We start from the raw sequence: 11422 nt of genomic DNA, 5'->3' as shown, positions 1-11422 counted from the left end.
GAAGACATGAGAGAAAGGACACAACCGAATGTAACATATCCACATATAGTCATGCGGTCAATTCTTAGTCGATAGTCCTTTCAGTCACACGGCATGCATGAAGCCTTTAGATCTCAGTCGATTCATAACACTGCACATTAGTTAGAAGAACACAATAGAGATCAATGCATATTCTTGAGCATTCAACTGAAATAATTCTACCGTTCGTCCGCATAGCTGATGTGGAGACACGTTAGCGGCAGTAGAGGTGAGTGAAGTGGTTTATCAGTACATATGTTTTCTGATCGTCATGAGGATATTGCAAATACATCTAGTGGTTAGTAGATCCAATCCTATATATACAGTAATTTCATGTGTAGAGTAAAGTATCACGTTACTTTATCGAGTGACGGGGGAAAGGCGATATTTTCAAGACTGGCGTAGCCACGAGTGAAAACATCTTTCGCCTGTCACGAGATGAGAGAAACATGATATTTCATGAGACACATGAAATATCCTATTTATTATTTCCTTTTTGTGTAGTTGTCTACCGGCAACTTATTTTGTTTCATTACAAATGTAAAACCGTGAAACGTAAATTCTCCTACCTAACAAGCAGGGACGTTTCACCACCTCTTGTAATTGCGACTTAAAAAGTAGTCACGAGTTTACAAACGCAAAATATAAACAAAAGTAATAAAAAACATTTGAGGTCACAAAAATTCTTTATCATTCATTTGGATCTGAATAAATACAAAATCTACTTAAAAATATATTCTTGAAATCTACAAGACTACGAATACACGCTGGCCAAGTAACAAAAATGGCGCTTTGGGAAACGAACACTCTCGATTAACGAGTTAAATGATAAATTTACAGTTTATAACGAAATATTTTTAAGAGAATAACAAACGGCATCAAGCGATATTAACTCCATAAACAACCATCTGTCATTATTTGGCTTTGTCAAAGTGGAACGAACATAAGAAGGCAGTCAACAGTTTGTGTCACTTGTGATAAAGGGAGACATTTTGATGGGGAGGTAACTCTTGTTTGAACGTAGTTCCGTCAAAGCGTTATGTTCACATCAGTGAAATATCAAATGTAAAGTGTTCGGGTACGATGACATACACTCTACCAAGTCAGATACCTGATGCATTTAATAACCTCTTACGACTAGTATAGGTTGTTCGGAATCTCCTCCAGGTAACGTCTGAAGTATAACATTAAAAATATGATTGATAACATATATGTTACGTGCGATGAAAAGTAATTGAACCTATGTTTATGAATACTTAAAATGACGAAGCATTCACTTACGGTGTAATTTTCAAATGTTTACTGTATACATAGAAGTAAATACAAAATAACGGGAAATTTAGAAAGTGTCAATCCGCACTCATAAAAAAAATATTATTTCGATACAATTTGTGATACCTTTGCGTTGAGTGAAACATGTGTTACAATTAATGTTGTCCTTTTTCCACAAAGCTATCTTATATAAGGGTTATGACATTGTTTGGATGAGAATGACTCAATCGTCGAATGCGCCGCAATTCTCAACTCATGATCGTGGCTGAATCCCAGTTCGACCTGATTCTGAGATCCGCATCACTGATCGGGCTTTCCTCCCACATTAAGCATTCGTCACCACTCGCCCCTTTCCGTAACCTGCAAGAAGACTCGTCCCCCTATCCATGAATGTTATGTGCAAAAATACGACAAACCAATCAGCACGCGCGTGTGATTTCAAGTACTTCGATCAAAGAATCCCTCAGGAATAATTATTGGTCTTACATGTCTTTCATTGAAATATATACCCAAGATACAGTTAAATGTGGTCAATCATATTATATATAATCGTTTGGAATGTTTTTGGAAAATACGCAAACACGAACGCCGAAATGAACTTTCCGCCATATTAGAGAGTGTGTACATAATCACGTTTCACGTACGCCGGTGTCACGAAATATATTCGCCCCAGAATAAAATCCCCCTCCCCCCCCCCGGCGAATTTATACCGGTACAGTTCCGCCCCTCTCGAAATAAACTCTCCCCCCACCTACGAAATAAAATATCCCACAGAATATCGCCAGCCAGCCCGCCAGCCCGATTGTAACAATTACATGTGCACTTTGCTTACACAATGCCGGTTGATGTTGTTCAAAACAGGCTGGCGGTGGGTGTTTTAGAATCTATTCTACATGCTAATCATTTCGTGAAGATGATACACATTTCTCTATATTTTGGGTTACTTTGCTAATATAATTTCCGATTATCATTCTTAGTTTTACTTTTTCTCTTTTGCTGCGGTGATATCCATCCGAATCCAGGACCTTTGCATAGTCCAGATTTAAAGATTATACATTTAAACGTACGCTGTCTTAAAGACAAAGTAGATTTAATCAGTGCTGAATTAGATAGTTATGATGTTGTATGTTTCAAGCAAGGACTGGTCGGCTCGGAGTCAGTATACTGTGTCTGAGTGGGTATTCATGTTAAACTGCGGCATGGTATCTCAGTGAACTGGCACTATAAATCGGCATCAGTCCGGACTAGTACAAGCAGCCACACACACGCACACGCGTGCATGCACGTCGCTATATAAGTGCAATAATCTTGGACGCGACGTTAAACCCAATTTCACCTCACCTCACCTCACCTCACCTCACCTACACTGATACCATTTTCAAATCGTAGCCTGTATTAAGGAATATATTTTAGATCTTAAATCAGAGTATAACGGACAGCCTGAGCTGGAGGCGCGCGTGGATATGTTGACAGTTTTTACGTAGTTAGTGTTAAAACCGAATATTTGCGAGGATTAATAAGATTTCTGAATTTCAGTTACGACAGTAACCGTACATGTATTTGTCACATTAAGTCATTTCATTCATTTGTTTGGTATGATTATGTCTTATAATTATTTTAGGATGGAAGGTACAGTTACCAAATAAAATTTGCTGAAATATCAATTCATTATGACCATATTTCATAATCTATTTTTTAAAGTAACCCTCCTTACATTAAAGTTCACTATTTAAAGAATATAGTACTTAAAGACATTGCAACAAACCGAATAATCAGAGGGGAGACTTTATACTGAGGGGGCGCGAAATATATCCGCCCGGGGGAGATTTTATTTCAGAATAGATTCTCCGGGGGAGAATCTGTACAGGTATAAAATCTCCGGGGGGGTGAATTTGTACGGGGGAGAGTTTATACCGGGACACCGGAAATGAGGCGCCTATAACATCACGTATATTTCAAAATACATACATCCTTGAGTTCCTCATACATTTTAGAATCAAATGACAAATGGTCTTTGTCACTCTAAAAAGTGTCTGGATGAAAACATGCAATATAAATTAGGTGTGAATTTGGTTCAACATTAACAGAATATGCATGGAGAGAGAATCGTAGCAAGAATTAGGAAAATGGAAAGTGGTCAAATTTAATGAAATGTTATGGTTGGGATAACACTTTCTTAGTAAAGTACAGATTCTCGTACTTTTTTGGGGTGGAGTCGCGTCCGGGTTTCGAACCCACTTTTACCAGAGTGAGGCACCTAATCGCCAGCACCCAAATTCAGCGATCTAACCCACTCAGCCACCGAGGCTTCCACAAACGTGCAAGTCCGACAACCGGTAGTCTAGAACACGCACTTTGAGTACCCCTCTCACAAGTGTAAATATTGTGTGTATTAAATTTTTTTTTATATTTTCTCCAAAAATTGTAAAAAAGTATAAAATATATGTACCGTGAGATGTACCCCGTTGGTCGAACCTTATACGATTATCCTGATAATTCTATAGCAAAGAAGCTTTCTTCGCATCCTTTCTATTCTGAGACGAGATAAAGAGAAATAATCACCAATAATGAACAAAGACATGTCAAGTATTGAAGATAATTTTTTTTGTTTCGAAATATTCTTTTGGGTGTTTGATTACGTAAGATTTATGCCAAACAGATGTGTCTTGTCTAATTCATATACACGGTAAACTATATGGTTTATTTATTCAAGACATTACTTTCATGATAAAAGCAGTAATTTTATGTTGTGTCGAAAAACCGTCATATGCCGTTTTACTCGTTGACATTTTCCATACCATGAACGAAACTTACGGGAGATATATATTAATTAAAATACAAATGTCGTCTTTCTCCGACGTTGTCAAAGACATAAACCAAGCCACGACGGCAAATAAAATGGTGTCACATTTTCAGTAATTCATTAAATTTGGTGAAAAGGCTAGTTCTCCATTTTGAATGGTGCAACATAAGTCAAATTACAATTACACAATCAGAGAATGTTGGAATCTAAGGACTAATTAGTAGGTTAGATAGGACCATCCATTTCGCTATTACTTCCTTTTTATGAAGTACGATTTCATAATTTCGTACTTTTTTTTATGCCTAAACATATGCAGTTTGAATATGGATATTTGTGTTGGAATAGTTTGGTTACTCGTGAACAAAACACCACGAAAATATATTATCCTTATCCACAGCTAATTCTCACCAAGTGACCTAGGGCTAAGAATTACGGAGTTATGACCCCTTTATGCGTATGTGTGTAACCTCTCTGTCGTCTTTTGACGTTATCGTGGAAAATCACTTTTCGTCACATAAGGCAGGCTTTTTTGTATGTTCCATTTCTGTTTTTTCTCTATCTTGAATTCCCTGTATATAATTATCTTGTATGAAAGGGAAATGGCGATTTCTGAAGCATCGACACTGTCAAAAGTGGGACTTGGAATATCCATTCTTGCCGTGCTGTTTGACATTGCTGCGTTTCCAACACCCTATTGGATGATGAAGACACTTGAGGTTACCGGTGCGTTGACGGATACTAATGTGGGTTTGTTCCAATCCTGCTCGTGGGGCAAGATTTGCACGGCATTCAGCACATCGGAATGTACGTATCTATATGGGACAGGCAAATCATTATTTTCTATTAAAATAGGTGGGAAAGATAGTTTTTTATTCATTTTTATTTCACGTATTAGCTCACCCGGCCCGAAATCTGAATGAACTTATGCCATGACATTTTGTCCGTCCATCTGACCTATAACTTTTGAACACCGAACCGGCTGATGGACTGAGTCTGAAAGTCTAGTAGGATGTCACAATAAACTCGAGTTGGTTCATAACCTTAAAAATGAAAGCCGCCATTTAAAGAAAGATTTATGATTCAAATATAGAAATTTTGGCTGGTTGACCAGAAAGTGTTTTGAACCAAAGTGTTACTTTGATTTGTTCATGGCCAGGAAGTATGCATATCATATCAAAATCGGCTGTATCCGAATTGCTAACAATGGGATATTAAATTAAATGTATTAAAAAACTACCCGATCAATTATGATCAGTGACTCTAACATAAATGTGGTCACAAGCTACCAATTCGTATTTTTAAATGTCCTTTAGAATCTGTATCAATGAAGACCACCTACACCAGAATCTGTAACAAACCCTCTCATTCAAGGTATAAAGAAGTTTTCGAGTGTCTATCGGGTCAATCTGTTGACCCATTCAACCAATACAAATCAAGAAAAAGTGATGAGTTTAAAGAGTGCTTCTTTACAAATCACAACTTAATCAAGAAAACAATATGACAGTCACCTTTGGCCAAAACTATAGATGTTTTCACGTAACTAATTTTACGACATCTGACTACACATCACCTGTTTTCTGTAGATATCGCAATGGGCATGAGCTGGATGGTTGCTGTGCAGGCGTTTGTCATCCTCGGGTTCTTCAGCGGTGTCGGAGGCTGCATATTAATCCTGCTGCACGTGGCAAACATGTCTCACAACAGACGTTTCAAGATTATTAGTATGTTTCTCACATTAGCTGCAGGTATGTAATTTGAATACAGTTCACTCTCGTGAGAGAATATAGAAACAGACGCACCTTTATTCGTTGTTCATTTTGAGTAGTAGCGTTTAATGTTGGATCCCGTGTATTACCGGGTCGCAACAGGCCATCTTACCCTGTGCTTGTCAGACTGATAGCGGCCATCTTACCTTGTGCTTGTCAAGCTGATTGCGGCCATCTCACCTGGTGCTTGTCAGGCTGATTGCGGCCATCTCACCTGGTGCTTGTCAGGCTGATTGCAGCCATCTCACCTGGTGCTTGTCAGACTGATTGCGGCCATCTTACCTAGTGCTTGTCAGACTGAATGCGGCCATCTTACTTAGTGCTTGTCAGACTGATTGCGGCCATCTTACATACTGCTTGTCAGGCTGATTGCGGGAATCTTACCTAGTGCTTGTCAGGCTGATAGCGGCCATCTTACCTAGTGCTTGTCACACTGATGGCGGCCATCTTACATAGTGCTTATCAGGCTGATATCGGCCATCTTACCTAGTGCTTGTCAGACTGATTGCAGCCATCTTACCTAGTGCTTATCAGGCTGATAGCGGCCATCTTACCTAGTGCTTGTCAGACTGAATGCGGCCATCTTACCTAGTGCTTGTCAGATTGATAGCGGCCATCTTGCCTAGTGCTTGTCAGACTGATTGCGGCCATCTTACTTAGTGCTTGTCAGACTGATTGCGGCCATCTTACATACTGCTTGTCAGGCTGATTGCGGGAATCTTACCTAGTGCTTGTCAGGCTGATTGCGGCCATCTTACCTAGTGCTTGTCAGGCTGATTGCGGCCATCTTACCTAGTGTTTGTCAGGCTGATTGCAGCCATCTCACCTAGTGCTTGTCAGGCTGATTGCGGCCATCTTACCTAGTGCTTGTCAGACTGATTGCGGCCATCTTACCTAGTGCTTGTCAGACTGATTGCGGCCATCTTGCCTAGTGCTTGTCTGACTGATAGCGGCCATCTTACCTATTGCTTGTCAGATTGATTGCGGCCATCTTACCTAGTGCTTGTCACACTGATGGCGGCCATCTTACCTGGTGCTTGTCAGGCTGATTGCGGCCATCTTACCTAGTGCTTGCCAGGCTGATTGCGGCCATCTTACCTAGTGCTTGCCAGGCTGATTGCAGCCATCTTACCTAGTGCTTGTCAGATTGATTGCGGCCATCTTACATACTGCTTGTCAGGCTGATTGTGGCCATCTTACCTAGTGCTTGTCAGGCTGAATGCGGCCATCTTACTTTGTGCTTGTCACACTGAACGCGGCCATCTTACCTAGTGCTTATCAGACTAATTGCGGCCATCTCACCTAGTGCTTGTCAGGCTGATAGCGGCCATCTTACATAGTGCCTGTCAGACTGATTGCGGCCATCTTACATAGTGCTTGTCAGGCTGATTGCAGCCATCTTACCTAGTGCTTGTCTGACTGATTGCGCCCATCTTACCTAGTGCTTGTCAGACTGATAGCGGCCATCTTACCTAGTGCTTGTCAGACTGAATGCGGACATCTTACCTAGTGCTTGTCAGACTGATTGCGGCCATCTTACCTAGTGCTTGTCATCCTGATTGCAGCCATCTTGCCTAGTGCTTGTCAGGCTGATGGCGGCCATCTTACCTAGTGCTTGTCAGACTGATTGCGGCCATCTTACCTAGTGCTTGTCAGACTGATAGCGGCCATCTTACCTAGTGCTTGTCAGACTGATTGCGGCTAGGCAATAGTGCTTGTCAGATTGATTGCCGCCATCTTACATACTGCTTGTCAGGCTGATTGCGGCCATCTTACCTAGTGCTTGCCAGGCTGATTGCGGCCATCTTACCTAGTGCTTGTCATACTGATTGCGGCCACCTTTCCTAGTGCTTGTCAGGCTGATGGATGCCACCTTACCTAGTGCTTGTCATCCTATTTGCAGCCATCTTACCTAGTGCTTGTCAGACTGAATGCGGCCATCTTACTTTGTGCTTGTCAGGCTGATGGCGGCCATCTTACCTAGTGCTTGTCAGGCTGATTGCAGCCATCTTGCCTAGTGCTTGTCAAGCTGATGGCGGCCATCTTATCTAGTGCTTGTCAGGCTGATGGCGGCCATCTTACCTAGTGCTTGTCAGACTGATTGCGGCCATCTTACCTAGTGCTTGTCAGACTGATAGCGGCCATCTTACCTAGTGCTTGTCAGACTGATTGCGGCCATCTTGCCTAGTGCTTGTCTGACTGATTGAGGCCATCTTATCTAGTGCTTGTCAGACTGATTGAGGCCATCTTATCTAGTGCTTGTCAGGCTGATTGCGGCCATCTTATCTAGTGCTTGTCTGACTGATTGAGGCCATCTTATCTAGTGCATGTCAGACTGATTGAGGCCATCTTATCTAGTGCTTGTCAGGCTAATTGCGGTCACTTTACCTCTGCGTAGATCATCATGCTCTGTGACCGACTCAGGTTAGATAAGTACCCTTAATCGTGCCATGATCGGTTAACTTTGATCTATTAGCACTAAACCTAAATTCATTAGTCCCTTTGAGCTTGCCTCAACAATAAAATGACACTTGGCCGAAAAGCTACTTGAAACCAATCGCAATGCTTTAGTAGTAATTAACAATACTTCTGCCTTTCGAAGGCCCTCTTCTCAGACGTGTTCTGTAACCGTGGTGAGGGTCTCTTCTTGTTGCAGCTGGAGTCACCTTAACTGGAATCATCATCTTTGGCATCAAATCAAAGCAAGAGGATGTGCTGGTCGGTTTTGACCTCGCGGGGGCCTTCACGCTCACCCTCCTGAGTAGTATGTTGTACCTGGCTGCTGGTGTTGACCTGGCTGTCGATGTCGTTGCCGGGTGAACGCTCTCTAATCTCAGGACATGGATAAAAGCAAAGCACAGCGAGCTTTTTGAAAGGGCAACGTGAATTGTGTTCCCCTAACTTCAGATGAACAAAACGAGATGGGCGGTAATGAACAATAAAAAGCAAATCAATTGGATCTATTTTACAATGCTCTTCACATTGATTGTGTAAACTGGACACGGCCATCACGAAGAGGGGTAATAATTATTTTTCATATTTTTATATGAATCTGATGGATTTGAATTGAACGTCAGTTAAGAAATCAACCTTTAGTCGAGTTTTGACTACAGCTTAAAGCAAGACCAAATTGCCCTCCAAACAGCCAAATCCACCTGATATTTTCAAGTTAAGAATAAACCATCTTTGTTGACAACCTAAACGCTAGAGTGCATATAAAACGGTGTTAGGGATTTTCATTGTGTGGACGGTATCACATTATCATAATTCTTCTTACTTTTTAAGGACCAATTTAATTACTTTTTTACAGATCCATCTGTGTTATTCCACTTTTAATGGGGCGGGGTCAGATTGATTGCGGACATCTTACTTTGTGCTTGTCAGAATGATTGCGGCCATCTTACCTAGTGCTTGTCAGACTGATTGCGGCCATCATACCTAGTGCTTGTCACACTGATGGCGGCCATCTTACATAGTGCTTGTCAGGCTGATTGCGGACATCTTACTTAGTGCTTGTCAGACTGATTGCGGACATCTTACCTAGTGCTTGTCAGACTGATTGCGGACATCTCAGCTAGTGCTTGTCAGACTGATTGCGGACATCTCACCTTGTGCTTGTCAGACTGGTGGCGGCCATCTCACCTAGTGCTTGTCAGCCTGATTGCGGCCACCTTACCTAGTGCTTGTCAGACTGATTTCGGCCATCTTACCTAGTGCTTGTCAGACTGATTGCGGACATCTTACTTTGTGCTTGTCAGACTGATTGGGGCCATCTTACCTAGTCCTTTGGTGAAATTCTGTCTAACCAGGTCTGCGTAGGTTGGTGGATTTCAGGGAGTATTAGGGGTGTGTCACAAGCTCGAATGGAGGGTCATGACAAATAATGCACATATTTTGGGAGGGTCATGCACAAGTTGACATTTGATAATAAAATATGAAGCGCTTTTACGTTTTGTCCTTTTTGAAGAAAATGTACAAGGACATGTGGGTCATCCAACACAAGAGATTCTTATTAAGAGGCTATTGACCTTTTTCACACTTCGCTACTTCCGGTTTGAAAGCGAGTCTTGGAGAGCAGAAGGTGAAGGCTGGATAGCACATGATACACATGGAGATGCCAACAAGGCACCCAATTGGGACAAACGGTGACATTTTAACCATTCCGGTACTATCACGGCAACATTTATCGTAAGTTTTCAACATTATTATTATTCTTATCATTGACAAAATATTCTACTGGTATCTGGTCTGCTTACTGATATATATTTAGCAAGTGAGTCTGGCTGTTTTGTTGTGATTTCAATTTCTAATATCCATGGCAACCTGGTAACCCTAGTGCAGTTTATGGTAGCTGAACAGACTTAATACAAATCCTACTGGGATAGTGTGAAGAATAATTCATTGTTTACACACCAATAATCCAAACTATTTATTTATGTGATTTAGTGAAGGTGTGAGTATAAATAATTTTGCAAGTTGCATTTGAAGTTGAGTAGAAAATATTGACCTTTTGACCATATCTAGATAGATGTCAGAAAGTAACTAAATTGATGTTAATTTCATTTATCTTATTGCAACCTAATAAGAATTAGCAATCATAAACAAATCAGAATTTTGCATCAGTTGTGTATTTGATGTAAATTGTAATGGGCTCAAATACATCCCAAAAAATATTAGACTTCTTTGATAGGCATTTAGAAGTTGGATTACTAAGTAAGGATAAGAATTTATGGATGAACAACTTCTTTATTTCAATTAAGAGCGATGTTTCGGTGTAGGTTCTAACACTTGCTTGATAACGGTGTTAGAACCTACACCGAAACGTCGCTCTTAATTGTAATAAAGAAGTTGTTCATCCATAAATTCTTATCCTTACTTAAAATATTAGACCTCGAGATCTACTAGTGCTGCTGTGATTGTGAACTATGCTTATTTTAATTGTCACTGTTAACCGATTTGATAGCAAGAGGTGTAATATTTCAACTGAATTATTACATAAAAGGTGTGTAAATATTTGAAGTGAAGTATAATTTGATCTGCAATTTTGTAAACAATATTTCTACCAAAATGATATTTACTTTTCTGTACCAAATTAATCATATCATGAAATGAACAATAACCCTATTCTATATCCGATTCTTGAGTATCAGGTTTAAACCCCCATTCTTGCACATTGTGATAAGAATACCCGTTTTAAGCATCCTCTGTTTGCCAGACCCTTGCTACACATATACCCACACACGACCTGTTGACATACCTGACATATCTTACTTTGATGTTACTTTGTAGCTTCCGACGTTTGCACCGGACAGATGACCTATTTGCATACCTGACATATCTGATAAGGATGTAAATGATATTGCCTTGAAACATTTCGAAACTGGGAACGCAAACCGTAAACTTTCAATCATAAGAAAAAAGCAATTAAATGTAAAATTAATACACACAAAGGGCCCTTTCTCTGGTAAAAGTAACTCAGTCTTGATAAGTATCTATTAGATAAGCTAACTTCAGTACTTTCTGAGAAAAGTTGTCCCCACTGCAGACACTATGCACCAAGTAA

At 40.5% G+C, this 11422-nt stretch overlaps 1 protein-coding gene across 1 annotated transcript; it reads left to right on the top strand.

Moving 5' to 3' along the window:
- The first annotated feature begins 220 nt into the window (after positions 1 to 220).
- Positions 221 to 9756, top strand: LOC139443276 (uncharacterized). The gene is made up of 4 exons (XM_071224250.1): positions 221 to 247; positions 4689 to 4897; positions 5677 to 5838; positions 8516 to 9756. Exons 2-4 carry the CDS (start codon positions 4693 to 4695, stop codon positions 8677 to 8679), a joined length of 531 nt encoding a protein of 176 aa, XP_071080351.1. The 5' UTR covers positions 221 to 247; positions 4689 to 4692; the 3' UTR covers positions 8680 to 9756.
- The last annotated feature ends 1666 nt before the right edge of the window (positions 9757 to 11422 follow it).

Source organism: Haliotis cracherodii, unplaced genomic scaffold (assembly GCF_022045235.1).
Source record: "Haliotis cracherodii isolate W230 unplaced genomic scaffold, xgHalCrac1.p SCAF_5, whole genome shotgun sequence".
Classification (NCBI taxonomy): Eukaryota; Metazoa; Mollusca; class Gastropoda; order Lepetellida; family Haliotidae; genus Haliotis; species Haliotis cracherodii.
This window is presented reverse-complemented; position numbering and strand designations above follow the sequence as displayed.